This window comes from Cyphomyrmex costatus, unplaced genomic scaffold (assembly GCF_001594065.2).
Source record: "Cyphomyrmex costatus isolate MS0001 unplaced genomic scaffold, Ccosl1.0 scaffold182, whole genome shotgun sequence".
Taxonomy (NCBI): Eukaryota; Metazoa; Arthropoda; class Insecta; order Hymenoptera; family Formicidae; genus Cyphomyrmex; species Cyphomyrmex costatus.
In genome coordinates this window covers 516,610-535,017 of record NW_017275847.1, presented here as the reverse complement: position 1 = coordinate 535,017, position 18,408 = coordinate 516,610, and the positions used below count along the sequence as shown (strand labels likewise).

Sequence of the window (18,408 nt, the reverse complement as noted above, 5' to 3'; positions counted from 1 at the left end):
CTGCACCATATTTCACAGTCAAACGCAGGACCAGCGCGTACAGGCAAGTAGAACGCGAGTTCTTAGAGTTCGTGTCCAAAATGACCAGGTCCAGTTTTAAAGAGATAGAAAATCCTTGTTAGATAATGTAATCCGGTGTAAAAATAATATTTCATCAATCAGATTGTTCTGATCCATGAAATTTCTAAACTTGATCCGCGGTTCTTTAGGAAGATCCATGATTCCAGGAGATACATTAGATGGACTAGGAAATCTAAGAGAATAGGAGATTCAACCGCCTAATCGTAATTGCACGGCAGTTTTATACGCGAATTACTCGGTGAAACGATTTATCGGGCAAGGGAGAAACGACCCGCGGGGATTCGCGATTGTGTCGAAGACGAGGGCGATCGATCACTCCGGCACCAACGCCGACTGTGGTTTGCTCGTCGATCAATCAAACGGAAGCGCTTGAGACGACGATATAATGCTTCCACGGAATTACGGTATCTATCGCGTCACGTGAGCAGGTTTTCTTGTTTCTTAAGAAGTCTATGCATTTTTTAGAAGTCACTTAATCTTCAAAAGTTAATGTCTATAGTTTATCGATTCATCACAAACCTTCAAAGAACACAAATTGATGTTTATGTTTATCGCATAAATTTAAAACTACTTTTTTTACCTACCTAATTTAATATTAATCATAATCTTATTAAATTTAATCTGAAACAGCTTAAAATTATTTCATTCAATTTTTCATCAATACTCTAATTTAAAAAATACTCAAGGAGTATTCTTTCTTTGTATTTTTAAAAATTTTTTAATTGCGAACGAAGTTTATTCAACGGCTTAAGGTAAAGTATTATAGAGTTTTTGATAGGCATTCAGTCGGTTAAATCTGGAAGCAGAAACTGGCATCACACTCTCCGCCGGATGTGTGCAGAAGCTAATGCTGAAGGAGTCAGCATGACGTGCTTTTCACTAGCATGTACGTGCTTGGATTTTTGTGTGAGGGAAGAAGAGGAAGTAGTAGAAATATTTATTTGATAATTCACAGCGTCCATCGTAAAAAGAAAATCCTTATGCCTTACTTTAAGTGAAGTCGTCGGAAAGCTTTGTGCGCTGCACAATAGCAAACTCAACATAAGAATATCGTCAATTCCACGCAAAAGTATGTTAGATCACATACAGTAAAGTACGAAAATAGAGTTACTGAAAGTACCGTTTAAATATATTATCTTTGAAGAAAAGCTCTAGAAAACTTCATTCATGGACATAATAATATAACTCAAAAATCACATTTTTTTAGTTGTGCCACTTTATAAGTAAGAAAGCGATATAATCTTTATTCGCGCGCGTTATTATATATTATTTATTTTTATTATTCATTGTACGTTACTCATAATTATTTTTTGAAAAACAATTCTATCATTTATTTAAAATTTTGCAAAATTAATGTATTGCAAATTTATCGTTTCTCTAACAAAAGTTAGAAATATAACAAAAGTCTAAACAGTTGACGTTACGTGCGGTACAACGTAATTTGTTCCCGTTACAGTTATTCGATGTTCATTCATAGTATGTACTGTGATTTAGCGATGTTATTATTATCTGGGGGCTTTTATTTGGCGACACATGTGCGGCAGGTAATCGGCACTTTAATCAGAATTTTAATATTCGACGTTGGTGTAATTAATAACTGCGCGTGTAATTAATAACTATATGTGAAGCAACAGTTCGTTCGAAAACGTACACTATCGCGTCACAGCCAATATGCATTATTAATAAATAACAATGGAAAATTTGCATCATAATTAATATGATGAAATCATCGACGAATGTGGCGTACCTCGGAAATCTATCGGTCGTAAATTTTTCGCAATACACATTGAATTTGCATCAGTACAGGAAATCGATATGAAAAGAACCAAATAAAAAAATTATTTGTTTATTGAAGTTATGTATAATAAAAGCTCAATATTCATAAAAATTTGATGAGATTTTCCAAAACTGATATAAAATTCATAGTATTTTGATATTCTTAAAATTTATTAAAAATTTTCTCAGAAAGAGAATTAAATTCATTAAAAATGTTATATTTGTATCTTTAGGAAGTAATTTGTTTTTAATTGTTCTTTTCATATGAGAGAATCTAACGTAATTTAAACTTCAAAAAAAATGATAAAGAAAAAGTTGACGGTACTTTTCATAATAATCTTTGGACGAAGGAAATTGCGTGGTAATCGGTTAAACGAGTTAGGTTTAAGAAGCTGCGTAATTTGCTGGTTGAAAGAAATTTAATTATTAGTTGCTGAAAACAATAACTACGCGGCTTTAGTCCTGCGGTAAAGGACGAAGAATCGGGGAAAGATCTAACCTACCGCTATTTTTCTTAAGGCGAAAAAATCAAGATCGAGGGAGCGTTCGTCTCGAGGAGTTTGAAAAACTCTAAATTAATTTTTGTGCCGTGGCGTTCCGTCAGGTGAAATTTAATTATTCTTAATTAATCCACGAAGTCCATGCATATTACTTGAGTTACTCCGGTAAGGAGGAGAGAGCTATAGGACAAGGTTGAAGGACTTTCTCAGAAAGACGACAACGGCGTGGCGTTGCGAATGCTGAACGACCATATGACGTTTCGCGTGAATTATGTTGCTATTAGAAGTAAATGATTGCACCTGCGCTCCTTTCAGTTTCAGGCAGAATTATTAAGAAGAATTAATTAAAAAAGTGATTAGAACACGCTGAGCAAGAAGTCGATCTGCCCTAAATTCACAAGTAATTACTAGTGATAAGAAACATGTTGCTAGTTTCGTGAAACTTGAACGTGTACAAATATGCATGTAAAGGAAGTTTAGAAGCTGAGGCTCTCATAAAGATATGTAAAGAAAAAAATAATTAGTTTTTGATATAATTTCTTTTAACCTAATTAATTTAGTGCATCTTGTATTTTATAAAAATTTTTATAGAGGCAATTATAGGAGATGAAAATATTTTTTATATATATATTGTATATTTTCATTAAATCTTCATAGGAACAATTCTTCTTCAATATGTTTCTTTTTAAAACTCAAATGCTCAGAGAAAGTAAATTATTTTTTATCATCTTTTCTACTTATTTGTATTATAAATTATTTCCACCATCAGTTTGCATTGCGTTGACGATTAGTTTGATCGGATCATGTGCATGATGGCAGATACGGTGGAAATTGAAATCCGGAAGTACAGAAGGGTTGAGGGGTTAGAAGGGTGGAAGAGACGAATTAGTGTTCTGCTCGAGAGGTCGCGAGCGATAGCAGAGAATTATTGCTTAGCAACGAAGGACAGAATCGATGTTGCCAGTAGTGACAAGTCCGATTACGCTGCCACGGCTGCGCCGGAAATATGTTTGCGCGCTTCTAGTTGATCGCAATCTCTGTTAATTGAATCATTATGGGAGTCCGGTAATTTATACAATTCAACACAATGAATCTTTAAAAAAGAATAACCTCAAGATTTTAATTATAAAACTATTACATTACTGTAAACTGAAAAAATGAGAGAACAAAGTATTCCAGAATTTTTGATAGATGTCTAAAAAGGTATTCGAAGACAAAATTTTAACGTCACAACTTTTATATTCTTAATGACTATTAAGAAGAGACTTTTTAGAAAATGGTTAACTCTTTGTAGACAACTCCATTTGGGATGACCTCTTCTATTTTATAAAATGCTCGTTTGATTTTTATAAAACTTGGCCTATGGAATTCAATTTATATAGTAGACAAAATCTCAAGAAAATAATCTGACTTTCGTTAGACTTGTTTTAAGGAATTTTTAAGTGCAAAATAGTATTATGTTTCCATTGTCATTCATTTAAAGCTACATCAATGCTACACAGTTAGTACTAATTTCTAAATTCTGATCATAAGTCCTGTGACATTAGATTAGATCCTTCTTCATTGGAAAGTTTATTACCATTATGAAATTTGACATTTTCAGGTTATACATTCAAACTCAGAGATATTAAGAATTTTCTAAGGACTTATAAAGGGTTAATGAGCTAATCAATCAACTAATAATCTATTCAAAGCATATATGCTTATATAATTACATTTTAATTTTTAAATCTTTAAAGCTATAAGGTGAAATTCGAGAACTTTAACTCCGAGATGCCAAATATTTCATAGAACTTTGTAGACAGCTTTGTACAGAGTAAGGCAGAATTACATGCATAACATCGTATTTTATGACGGATATGACGAGAATGACGAGCTAGAGGAAAATAGAAGCTCGATCTATATTACAAATGCGGAGGTCGCCGTACACGCGCTATCGGTAACTCCACGGATAATTAATTACTTTAGAGGATGTGATATCCTTTGCGCATGAAAAGGTGCCATTACGCCCATTAGCTGCCACTAATTTACGCAAAATCATTCGGAAACTTCTCTCACTCGCGTGAGGTTTTACCCAACGATACGCGGTAACCTGAATGTCTAACAATAGCAACAATGTCTGAGAGAAATGTAATTGTCTTTCCATTTTGGTGTCAAGGGAAAATTTGCATTCCTAACAGAGAAATGTTCCCCTTAATTAAAGTAGTTTCACTTCATTCAATTAAAATAGTTCTGCCACAACGCATCACTCGCGGATATATCGTTTGTTTCATTCTTTATCTTTAAATACTGCATCCTCTATCTAAATTACCAAAAAATAGAACTTCAGAGTCCCGTTCTCGACTTTGTGCATTCATGATAGTTATTAATTTTCCACTAAACTTTTTATAATATGAATAATTTTCTGACTGAGGAGAAATATATATTGATTATAATAAATAGATTAAGCTTTTCATTTTTTGTTAATCTACTTAGAGTTAATCTTAAAAAAGAAAATATTATTAATTAAAAACTTTCTCAAATAGCAGGTTGATGTCACTCTTCGTTATCTTATTATTTTTCCTCAAAATGACGTTCGATATCTTTGAAATAATGACAAATAATGACAACTTACGCAAAATTTATTTGCTAAATTATTAATCACACTAAAATTACATAAAAGTGCTATTTAAGTTTTCGCAAGATTTGAGGAAAGTCAATATTAACTGGACACTAATAAATAGTAAGGAGGTATGACAAACAGTTTGAAAGTGGAAAGCAGCAATAAATCCAGTAAAGTTAACAAGTCTGTCAGACCTCACTTAGCTGCAGTGTATTTTGGTTATATCGGCCGGAATAACGCAGCAGCACGGTCCATCTGGCAAGCCTTAATTACCATTTATATTCCGCATTTGCGCAGTTCGTGGACGATGTAAAATTATAACAGTCCGGGGAATCTCGGCTTTCATTAAAAGATAATTAAATCAGAAGCGAATCGATCCTCTGCTTTATCTTGCCGTCTCCTGTTCGCGGAACTTCCTGAATTATGCAGCGAAGCGAGACGAGAACGCCGACTTTAAAATTGTATCACGAAACGGCCCAGACTTTCAGAGGAATGGTCTTAGATATTCTTTCTTATTACACTGCCCTTTCGACATGAGCAGATGGCAAAGGAAATCTTTCAAAGCCGCTCAGACGTTTTAATCTCCTAAATGTATAATTAAATATGACAGTCTCATATCAGCAAAGATTTCGTTAATTTTTCTATATCTAAGAAAAAAATAACATTGTAACTATCAGCTATTCTAAAGATTGAATATATATGTACTTGTATAATATAAGTAATTTTCAGTCAATTCTTCACGAGCTTTCTTAAGCTCTTATCATTACTTGTTATTTATTATTCTCAAAACGATTCTTAAGATTGTTACAACTCAAAGAATAAAAAATTTGAAAATTTTATAGATTGTTTTATTAGTACGTGTGAATCTAATACTGTATCAAATTTGAGCACGAATCTCCTATTGGTTTCAAAGTTATCTACTTAATTTTTTCTTGTTTGCCTTGATTCTTATATAAAATTGCATTTTGTAGTAATGCTTACTTGCAAATTCGATGATGAAATGGCATTGTAAATAAAATTAAATTTTTTATACACACTAATACAATTTTAATAAATATTTATATAAAAGTTTATTTAAATTTTTACTTTCATTTATTTTATACTTAAAACTGCAGCAAAATATAGTCATTCATCACTATATAAATCAAATTATTTTTATTCTTTATCTACAGTTGATTTTTTAGGGGGTATTCACGACTAAAATTTTTTAGCTGCTATTGACTTTTTGTTTAATTCTCTATAAATGATACTTTTAGTTGAGTCTTTGTAGCCCGACATGTAATTATCGAATTGTTCACATACGTATATACTTGCCAATAAGCATACTTGGTTGCCCAATCGTGACGTCATGTATAATAAATGACAGTCTCGTGCAGAGACGGTGACCTTCGTTATCCAGCGTAATTAATAAAACGACTAAACGGAGCAGCACTCCAACGCCATTAATCACAGCGACGAGAGCTATTAGTAATGCCTTTTCGAGCCGGAAGTTGAGCGAATGCGCACTCTGCACTCGTGACGTTCTCTTTCATGAAAAGGGGAAGGATGTGCAAGGATCGTGCGATTTCCCTCGGCTTGCCACATTAAATTTCCTGTCGCTCCGTCGCAAGCTAACGCGGGTATAATGTCCTAAAGTTATTTCCGTAAATGTGCCGTGAAATATCTAAAAATTATTTTCAGAATGCATCACAAATCATTTTTTAAAATTTTTATTCGGTCGAATTCTACACATTTACCAGAATTAATAAATTTTTCTCTTTTCAAGAATTATATAAATTTATAATAATAGATTGCATAATCAAATTATATTGATTTTATCGATATTTTTGAAAGTCACTCTTGAAGCTATGAATCTCAACGAACTTCCATGAAGAAAGTGAGACACTTTATCTTCCGTGCGAAACGAACAAATCATTTTCCAAGCCTAAAACGATGGACGAAGCATTCTTTTACTAGCGACTCGTGAATCACGCAGAGATGAGGGTCCTTATTCCAAAGTATTCCGAGAGTTGAAACAAATTCCGCAAACTTGGTGGATTCGATTATTAGTGGAGGAAGAGGAAGGCGACGAGTTTTCGCGCTTCGAAAACTCGTCGCCTTCTTCTTGTTGTACTTCCGTTTCCGCCATACGTTCAATACTGACTTTACCTATCGTCGCCAGAATTGTGAGTGCAGGCGGCCGTGTAATTGCAAGTCTTCCAAGGAAAACGGAAACTTTTCCTCCCGAGTCAGAGAAGAAGAAGTGCCGACAACATGCATTAACCGGATCCAAACTTTCGATAGAAATTTCCATTACGTAAGAATCCAAGAGACAATACCACGTCGAAGAAAACGTATCCCTTTCAGAGTTGTCTAAAAATCGCATTTTCCAAGATTGTGAGACTGCAATTCAAAAAAATTGCGAATTACATCTATGCAAGTTATTATCGAACACGAAATCCTGGTTTACTCTATCGTTTTAATCAATTATTTAAAACTTAAGGACTTTTGAATACAAAATAACAACAGAAACCATGCAAGCAAAACTTTCTTCAATAAGCAGACTAATAATTCAAGTTGAAACGATAACTAACTAACTAACGTTGACCAAGAAGTCAAATAAATAAAAAAAATCGATTTGAATGTCTCAAAATATGAAAGATGATTAATAATAAAATGTAGTTTTTTTTTAAATAAATGAAAAAAAATGGTTACATTAGTTAAATATATTTCCATTTATACAGTTTTTTATACTATCTCCTTGCAGAGAATTCATTTAATTTTTTCATTTTTCACTTGGCTTCTTGGTAAATGCTAAATTTGATACTCGGTTGTCTTTTTAATTTGAATTATTAACCTGCTCTCTTTGATGAACTTTTGAGTATGTTTCATTTGGAGGAAGACTCGCCATGGTTTGGTAAAGATTTAAAATGTATGATATAAAATTACGAATAGTAGCAAAGTTTATTAAACATTTAGTAAAGAAAGAGATTAATTTGCATCTTCAACATTTTCGAATGCTGGAAATATTCCTATATTTCGACATTGTAAGCAAGTAAGATAATCTAAACTTACTTTACTAAATACTAAGAAATTCTAGCAACTTCTTCAATTTCAAACGACAAAGACTATGAAGGATTTACAGATCTATTAGAGTTCACACTATAATCTCGCGAAAGTTTCACGCAGCTCGTAATGGCGCAGAGATTTCAACAAGCAATTTCGTGCCACGTGTCAGTGGCGCGCGCGTCAGAAAAATGAGAAATATTTGATAAATCTCTTCGCGTCATTCTCTTCAGTTTCCAACCATGGAGGCAATGTCGAACATCGTGGCAGGTACGCGCAATATATTTCTTTGCTGTTGTGCCTCTTCATCTTCAACCCTTTTTATTGCCGTCACCTAAGCTCTTTCCCACCCTTATATCTCTCGCCAAACTTTCTCCTTCGGCCTTTTCCTTAGCTTGAGGGAAGGCTTTTTATGTCTCCACGTATGTCGGCCAGAGTGAATGGTGTTTCAATAATCGTATTTCATTGAATTTTCTCGGGCGAAATAGAAAATTTCGCTTTTCCTCTTGCTTGTGCAAGCTGTTTCATGCGTCTCACAGCCGGAAATTGAACGGCAAATGTGACCACCCCGTCTCATCTTTACCCTAAGAAAATTCTTTACAAGAATATATGTATAGGTAACTCTAAGTATAAATTGATCGAATACGCGTTCATACGTGTGTACGAGTATGTGTAAATCATTATTCAAGATAATGAAAAGATAAAAATTCAAGAAAGAGAAGCTCCAAAATGGATGCTTTCTTTGTAAAAAAAGATTTTCCAATTACATCATCTCGACTTTAGTCATTACACATCATGTGAACTCTAATCTCCGATCTATTTGGAATGTTCCGCGTGTCTTCTCAACGAGATGTTGGTCCAGCTGAAACTCAATAACTTGCACAATCCCGGAGAAGTTCAGTTTCAGACCATCCGCGCGAGCCGCCGTTATATTGGGATCGCACGGAGGTCAATGACATCTATTCCCGGCCGCCATAATTCACATGGCTTTCCCCAACTCTACGAAAAGTTCCCTCAAACTTAGATTAGCGATTCAATTTGGACCGCCAGTGAATCATCTTAAAAATCGTTTTTTAATCGGGACACTCTGTAACGAACAAAACGTCTTGCTTTGCCGGGAGCGGCTTTTCCTGCCTCAGGCTTTTCCCGCATTTCCCGCCTTTCCGTTTACCCCCAACCATTCGTAGATTTCCGTGCCATTCGTTCAACGCTGCTGGCTCGACGACCAGTAAGGATTACTTCATCTGCTAATGCCCATCTAAAATTCCGTTTTTTCCAGAGAGTTGACGGATTGGACTCATTATGTATATCCACGCGCAAAAATAATTTATGTATTCGCTAAAGAATTCATTTTTAACAACGCTAATTGCTAAAAAGCGATTATTGTTAAATTATTTGACATTAAAAGAGAAAAAATATTAATAATTTTATTTTTTAAGCATTCTTCTGGGGATACAATTAAACTTAAATCTTACAATCTTAAAAAAAAGTTTCTTTATTCAAATATCCAAATTAATAATTAAATCTAAATTAAAATTAAAAAAAATTTTTTTTCATTATTTAAAAATCTGGAGAAAAAAAACTTAGAGGACTTCATACGCTACTAAACAAAGTGAATGCAATTCTGCAAAATAGCGTTACAAAGTTCGTCCCTCGAGATAGTGTCGAGAGCATCGTCTTTGGTTGCAACTTCGTAGGGCAGAGAACGTATGCATATAAAGAAGTTTCGATACCTGATAGATCAGTTTAACTACACTTCCTTTCAGTACAGTTCGTTAACATCTTAATGTATGAAAAAGGGGATTTCCAATACATATTTTAAACTCAATATACATAATCAGTTTATGGAAGAACGTAAATTGTTAAAAAATTAAATACGAGAGTGAATAATAGATTAATTGACGACTACTGCAATCAAAAATAACGGACCGATATGATATAATTTTAATATTTGGACTTCGTTTTACAACTATAAAATTGACACCGATGATTGTATATTCATACAGAGAAGTAATAGGTTTCTTTTAAGATGTATAATCTCTAAATCATATAATTTTACAAAACATTTGCGGTTAAAATGTGACCGTTCAAGTAGTTATTTAAACAACACTGAAAATGACCGAATTATGTATCGAAACGTATGTGGTATTTATTTTGATATATATTAAGATTATAAAAGGTTAGCAAATGTAATCCACACAGCTCTTAGCCCTATACACTTATCAGTAAATTTTGTCAATGCCTTCAATACTCAATAAGTAATTTCTAGTATTAAATTGAATTTTTGTAAGAGATAAAAAAAGAGTTTTCAGAGATGTTTCATTATAAAAGTTAAAAATCTTTTTTTTTGTAAGAAATCATTATGAGTACTAATCACCATCAGTTTTCCGTAGCATTCAAATTATTAAAATTTATTATCGAAATTTAGATACTTAAAATTTTTATTTATGGTAGCAGATATCGTCATAATTGCGCATGACGGTTACAAAGTTGCTCGTGCGATTGAATCGCTAAAGGGTTTACGTTCACTCACCCATTGCAGGCGCGTAGATGTTCAGATAGAGGCAGTCCTCGCTCTGATTACGCAGATGAGGCAACAGTCTCTTCAGATACTCTAGTCTACCCTTAGGCATTCGCTCGAGCGCTTCCTGTTCGTTTGCGATGTCCGGCAGCTTTTGGGGGCAGACTGGACCCACCGAGTCCGATAATCTGCAGAGGAAATCGGAAATCGTTCGTGCGTTACAACGAACTGAACGATCAAAGTTTCGAATAGAATACGCGTCGCCATGTTCAATAAGGACGAACATCGTCGAAGAGAATGTATTTCGGGGCGTACGTATGTATATTGAACTACAAGGTGTCTTAACTATAAAGCGTATAATATTGTAATACCTAAATTGATATCTTAAAAATATGTGGATCTTCTTCTAAATTAATTTCTGTCATTAATTAATTAATTATAATTTCTCTTTCTCATTAATTTTAAGAATAAAAACAAAGCGATTCAACATTGTTTTACTACTTTTATTTTAAAATTTAAAACTTTTTGGTAGTTATGTAATTGTAAGTAGACTTGATAATAGTATAACATTGGCATTTGAAAGATTTGCTAAGGAATATCTCGGCATAATTTTAGAATGTTGTATATCTTGCGATATTCTCAGACACTTCGAGTTAAGAAGATTGCGCGGCATCTGAAGTATTTCGAGAAGATCGTGCTTGTTATAAAATTTGAAAGTATTTGCTTTAACTGAAAAGAGAAATGTATCGACTTTACATACAAAAATAAAAACTGATTACCCTTGACATAACTTTCTGCATAGTTTATAGTAGAAAAAGCCTCAAAGTTTCGATAAACAATATTCATAAATATACCTTTATATGTATATATCTGTAAAATATTTAATTTTGTAACTTGATCCATAATTAGACCGTTATCACGATAAATTAAACTCGTTGAAATGATGTTGGTTCTTATCTTAAAAAAAAAAGTACATTTTACCTGACTCCTTCCCAAGGACTCGGTGCTCTCGTTGGGGAAAAACGATTACTACCGACAGGTGGTGTGGCGTAGGGTATTCCGAGATATACGTCAATCGGCTTGAGGAATTTGGTATACTCGAAAGACCTCGTGATGCCCTGTACCTCGCCGTAGCGCGTCTGGACGATCCGTGGGTTGAGCTTGCTCTTGATGGAGAGCGAGAGGGCGGGTGGCGCGACCAGGCAAACGAGGATCAGGAAGAGTTCCATCTTGCCACCCTCCCCCGCCTCGCCCACGCTACCGCAACTGATCGCGCCCGACACGATCTATGGATCACCTCCGCGTCCCGTAACGATCGTCTCTCATTTACGCCTGCACGATTAATTACGACGCCGTTGAGTCTCCCTCATCCCAGTAGACTCTCTCTTCTCTGCAAAAACATATTACACGTATATCGCAAATTTATAGATCATTGATTATAAATTACGCGTATCAAATACAAGAGTAAAAATTAAATCTTTTTAGCAATAAATATGACTGTCTTTAATATCGATCTTATTTTATATTAGATCGAAGAATAATAACAAGAAATCTTTTTTATCGATAAAAAAATTAATTTTATGAAAGGAAATAATGAATTAATTTTTTACAAAACATCGTTAAATTTTAATATTAATATATTAATATGACAAAATTTATTACGTTAAATCTGATATTAATAATATTCCAAATTAAATAAGACACAAAGTTGAAGTTAATTAGATATTAGTAAACTATAAGTACGATGACTGATATAGATAAGAAGACGACAAAACGATTCTCTCATAATACCATTCCATAATAATAACAGTAATTAATACCAACTTGAAATTTTGTTGCAGTAAGTAATGTTAAAACAATTAAAATTGCGCTTTATTGCGATCGCGAATTATTTCGCACGCGATTGCTCGCTCGATAGCATCAATTAATTTCATGTTTTTGTTAGTTTTAATTTCCAGGACGTGGCGGTTCTCGTTGCTGGTTTGGTGGTGTATTTATTTAACGTGCCCGTTCAATTAACTATATCAATATTTAATTAATACGCACCGCGGTTACATCGATTCTATTGGAAAATGACAATGATATTAAAAAAAAAAAAAGAAAATAGAATAAAAGAACGAATAACCGAGTATACATCTCAATGATGGGTAATCGATATTCTGAGGGTGGTTTCGCCAAGGATACATGATAGTAACCTTTTTCATCCTTCGATTATTAGCGAATTCTAATCTTGCGACAGAAAGTTTCATCTGCGTTCTCTTTGATGAAAGATAAAGTAAAATGGCCGAAGGGAATAGCGACAAGAGCTGAATGCGATGGATAAGCGCGAGAAGGGGAAACTTTCAGACTCGATAAGCGTGGAGAAACACTTTCTGTAGACATCGTACGTTTGCCATATTTTAGCAAAATTAAATATCTTGAAGTAAATTTAATTAATCTCTGTTTAATGTTTCTCTACAGCTTTAAATAAATACTCATCTTAATGTATTTTATATTTACTATTAATTATTAACATTCAGTATTTACATACTTCAGTGATACATAATTATCCGTTTATATAGAACTTCTTTCTAATATCTCCCCAGGCGTCTAAGGTAGACTCCCACTACATTACCTTACTGATGAGTCTAGTAGTGGGAAGCCGGGACGAAACGCCAACTCGTGATATTCTTCGCAATCTTATTTTTCTCAGATTTCGATTTATCATTAATTTAACATTACATCGTTAAATTTTAATATGTCTTTCAACATTTTATTAAGATTCAATAAGATGCTATAAGCATCAAAAATTGTTAGATTGCTTGTGTCAATTTAACTAACGTGATATTACTACGGTAGTTGATTAGAGTTGCGTTGGAAGTCTGAAAAAATTTCGGCACGCGATTAAGGGACTACATACGTAGTAAATAAAATTTACACATTATATTAGCAACCAAAATCCTGCTCTTGACCGTCATTTGGCCTATTATATATCATATTTATTCAGTATTTAATTTCATAAGAAATGAGATAATATGAAACTTGTAGCAAGATCAATAATTAAAAATAATAAATGATAATTTATTCGAGTTTATGTTGTGAGTACTAAAGTAAAATAACCAAAAGTGAACAGTTTGAAAAATAATTTCATTCTTTCATTTTAAGGCTAGAAATAAAGAAGAAAGAATAATATTAAACGTAGAGTTTAAGAAATATGTAAAGATAAAAAGTCCATATCTCTCTCTCTCTCTCTCTTTCTTCATCAGTAGAATTCTTGGCATTATCACAAAAACGTCGCGACATTTTGGCATACAAAGAGGCCGTAAATTAAAAAATTAATCGCGTCTCGATGCGATTATCGAGTCTTGAATTCACATTATGAGATAAAATTACGGAGAATTACTCGAAGTTTCTATGAGGGGATAGAAAAGGAACATATATATGTACATACTATGTATATATACGAACAGTTGCAGAGAAGGGGTATAGTCGGGGGTTGAGAGAAGTGCTGGAAAGGGTAGGGGATAAGTGAGTGCACTCGTACGTGGAGCCATTATGGAAATCAGTACTTATCGGCCTGGAGAGGAGAAGGAAATTCAACGTTGTGTAACGATGCCACGTTTTCCTCGTGATCCACGTGGCGGGAAAAAAGGAGATAAGCTGTTTCGGCTCCGTCACTCGCCTCGATAATTTCTCTTCCTTATCAACGTTACGACCATCTTGCCGCGAATCCATCTCGCTGATTTACGAATCAAAAGTTATGCGAAAATTTTCTTAAAAAGATATAAATAAAATATAATATTAAAAAGTTTAAATTTAATTACTAACTCTCATATATATATATATATATATATATATATAATATTCTAAAACTTATTTTAAATAAAATTATAAAAATATTATTTTATTAAGAAAAAGATTAATTTTTAACGTCAAATTTGTCAGTTAAATTGTTAAAACAATAATAATAACTTGATTAATAACAATAATAGTAATTAGATTAATAATTCTATTTTATTTTCATAATGTTTGATATAATTGTAATAATTATATCATGTTTCATAATACTTCATGTATTTGTAATAAATATTTAAATCTTACCATTTGTGTGAGTCATGACTTGGATTAGAGAGTCCTTTCGCTTTCCTGGGACCTCTCGAATTATTGAACAATGTCGACATAGATTCAATCCAAACCGTCTTTTAGCATCTTGTTTGTACACTCAATAATATCAAGCAAGAATAATTGATTATAATTTATTTGTTCAAATTAATTCTCAAAAAGTTAGTCTTTAGTGTTATAACTCTTATCGTGTTTCTCATTTCGTAGATCATAATTCACGAACATTTTGTAGTATTCCTTTTTTTTCTATCTACTAGGACTCAATTTGCGCAATCAACTCTGTGACAAGTTTTCTTTTCTAATTATAATTAATTAAATTTTAAATATTGGCTCCTTTAGGTTTTACTCGCAGTATCCTGAAACATAAAAAATATGCATAATTAATTTTTACAAATACGTTTTTGCAATCGTGTAATGTAAAAAAAATTTTTAATGTATTTTTAATTGTATTTTTTTTATGTTTGAAACTAATATATATTTATTTCTTTGTTTATTTCTACTTATACACAAATGTTACCTTTGCATAATATATTAAGATTAAAATTAATAATAATATATTTATTGAAGGCACATGTATATTTTAATAATTATAATTGACTATACTTGGCTATAAATTGTTATTTACAAAGAGCAAGAGAAATTTACATAACGCATGGGTATATATATATGTATAATATATATATATTATTAACATCAGATTATGATAATCATATGGCAGTCAACTAGATTACTAAATCAGGTCATTAATAAATTGTCAAATCAGCTGAGGATATTGTATAGAATTGAATGACTCATTATAGCTCTTTGTTAATAATTAGCTAATTAATTTTCAAATAGAATCGATGTTGAATTAGTTTGCAATTCAAAATCAAAACACAATTGCATACACATATTAAAGATGAGGTTGCAAAGATTGTAACAGTTTATAAGGTACTTTATAAAATATTTTGTAAGAGGTATTTATTTTGTGAGTATTTTTTACATTTTCATGCTTATAAATAAATTATCATAAATAAATTAAAAGATTAAAAAATATCTATAAAATACATAATATTATACTGGAGGAAAGATTAATTATACAAATATACAAAAACTATATAAAGAATTTGTAGGATTTGAAATATAATAAATAATTAAGATAATTTAAAATTCAATTTACTAGTAAAGTAAATAGTGCAACAGATTTAAAACTTCAAAGTTGGAAAAAAAGTATGTTGTTTGTGAAATATAAATATATTCTATAAACTGATCTAATTTATAGTATATATATATATATATATTTATTTCATAAACAACATACTTTCTTACTGCTTTCAATTTTTGTAGCTTTAAATTAAATCAATTTGATATCATTTAAATTAATTGTTACTATATTCAATTTATTTCTATAAATTAAATCTTAATTTATCATAATTAATTCGTCATTAACTTTATATTTTAAAGCAACTTTATATTATTGTTATTTACTGTCTTTTAAACTGTTTCTGTACTTTTCTTCTATTTTCTCTACTCTTTCTCTCTTTTTCCTTCTCTCTCGTCTTTATAATTCATTCTTATGCTCTTACTTTCTCTTCCTTACTTTTTTTTTCATGTTTATTATAACTTACTGGGATTAAACCCAACATGGGCTAAACCCAACATTTAATTAGAAGAGAAAAGAGACAGAAAATAAAAAGAAAAAAATCCGAGAAACCTTTTTCAAAATTTTCAAGCTAATTGAAATTAAATTTGATGTGATAAAAATCTTAATACAAAATTAATAAAAGCTAAATAAAAATAAAAGTTATAATATAATCATTTTTAATTATTCGTTTATTTAAATTTTTGTAAAAGCAATTTTATTTCAAAATTTGTAAAAATTATCTTTAAACATAAATTAATATTTTTACGATGCAATTAATATATTAGTATACAAAAATACTTGTAATATTTTATCCAAATTATTTATAAACGTAAATAAATTCATACAGGTCAATATATTATATATTTTCAGACACATTTAATATTTTGTTCTTTATTTAAAAATGCGAAAGTAATATCATGTTTACGGCCAATTACAAAAACTAATTTTAATTTATAAGATCCTTTAATCTTATCATGCTGCTTATGATAGCAGTTATAATGCAAATTAGTTGCAGCATAGATTTTTGATCGATAAAACACGTGAAGAAAAGAAAATATAAGACTGGGATGATTACATCAAGAGACTATTCTTGAAAAGGTTAACTCTTTCTATAGAGTTACAGCTGACTATTTTAGCGATAGCGGAATGCCGTTATCGTCTAGACAGTGCTGTGGTGAACAATTATTACTACTTGGCAAACTCAAATAGTCTCTGGTCGGCGGATACCAGTTGCCAACTTCAGTGGCAAACATAAACGCGACTACCGGCATAAGTCGAGGTCTTGGACAATGTACTGTCCTGCAGACTCGTTTAGCATGCCGAGTAACTATATTCAAAGCAACGAATAACGGTTACACTAATACTATGGAGCATCGTAGTTAACGATACGTTTGCTAGTTAATTCGGGCGAGAACGATACGATTCCAACGTGTACACGATAAGATTCTTGGAAGCTTGAATCTACGGAATTAATCCTATCATTTGGCACAAGTTGTATCTATATTAATTTAATAACATGGTAACTAAATTTTACTTAAAATATAGCTCAATAATTCTATATATCTTATAATAATATAAGTAAAATATAAAAATATAGGGAATTAAGGATAAAACAGCTTAAGAATTTGTAAGCAAGGTCTTTCATTTTTAAAGCGGATTATTGGATGTAAAGAGTTTTTTGTTTGGATTAATTTCTTAGGAGGTTCTCGTCTCATTTTTGCGGATTAAGTTAATGAGATCGTGAGGAGCTTCATTTCCAGAGTAGCAGATATATATAGATGCAAAGAGGCAAATCTAAATAGTTTGTTAAAGCAATTACTCGTATTTCTTTTTTTTCATTATTATATACAATATATCCTCTACATTTTATTAATGCTTTAATATTTTCTGTATACTTACTTATTATTTAATATAATTTCTGTTCTCTTAATTTTAACAACGATTTAGCTGGACGGTCCAGCAGCAGTCAGTGCATGGATGTTAGAATAGCGCAGGTGCATCACGGAGTATCTAAAAGAGAATGCACTGCGACAGGATGACAGGCACAGGAAGACACGGTAGCGTGTACGAGCATCGGAAAGCTATTCACGACGTGGTGCTTTCTTACGAGATTGACGGGAAGAAAAGGGACTGTGTATCTCGTAGAGCCACGCAACGGAAGAACTCCATTTCCGCCATATTTCTCGTACAATGCCGCAAAATTGACTAGCCAGAAAACGGCGTTTCGTGACTGATGCTGGCGAAGAGGACCCAAGAGGCCGCCATCCAATACCAGTTCTACTCCCAATCGATCGATCGAAAGATCGCCACTATGCTTCCGGTGAGTGTGTATACAAATGCATTGTACGCTTGTAGAAGCCTTCAGGCGATTTATTGAAATTCCGGTTATATTTTGGATGCTTCTCTAAAGCAATAATTCAGCATTTTAATTTTTTTTGAAATTTTATTTGTTTATAAATATTAAATAATTACGTAAAATTACCCATAATTAAAAGTTAACAGATGAGATGAGAAATCTCTGCTTATCCAGGACAGTGCAAAAACTCAATAACACAGTTTGACAAAAAATTATTTCCTTTTCTTTCTGAAGAGCATATTTCAAAGTCTTTTTCACACCGTTAGCAAATGCTATTGGCTGAATTAGCGTAGCATGTCAGAT

At 32.2% G+C, this 18,408-nt stretch overlaps 1 protein-coding gene across 1 annotated transcript in view; it reads right to left on the bottom strand.

Annotated features, from left to right (window-relative positions):
• The window catches only part of NLG-4 (neuroligin 4), a 165,025-nt gene extending 153,271 nt beyond the window's left edge, over positions 1-11,754 (bottom strand). Inside the window, exons 1-2 of the mRNA XM_018537757.1 lie at positions 11,507-11,754; positions 10,538-10,713 (exon numbers count right to left, since the gene is read on the bottom strand). Coding sequence (XP_018393259.1) covers positions 10,538-10,713; positions 11,507-11,754 — 424 coding nt within the window. The remainder of the gene's footprint in view (positions 1-10,537; positions 10,714-11,506) is intronic.
• Positions 11,755-18,408: the final 6,654 nt, after the last annotated feature.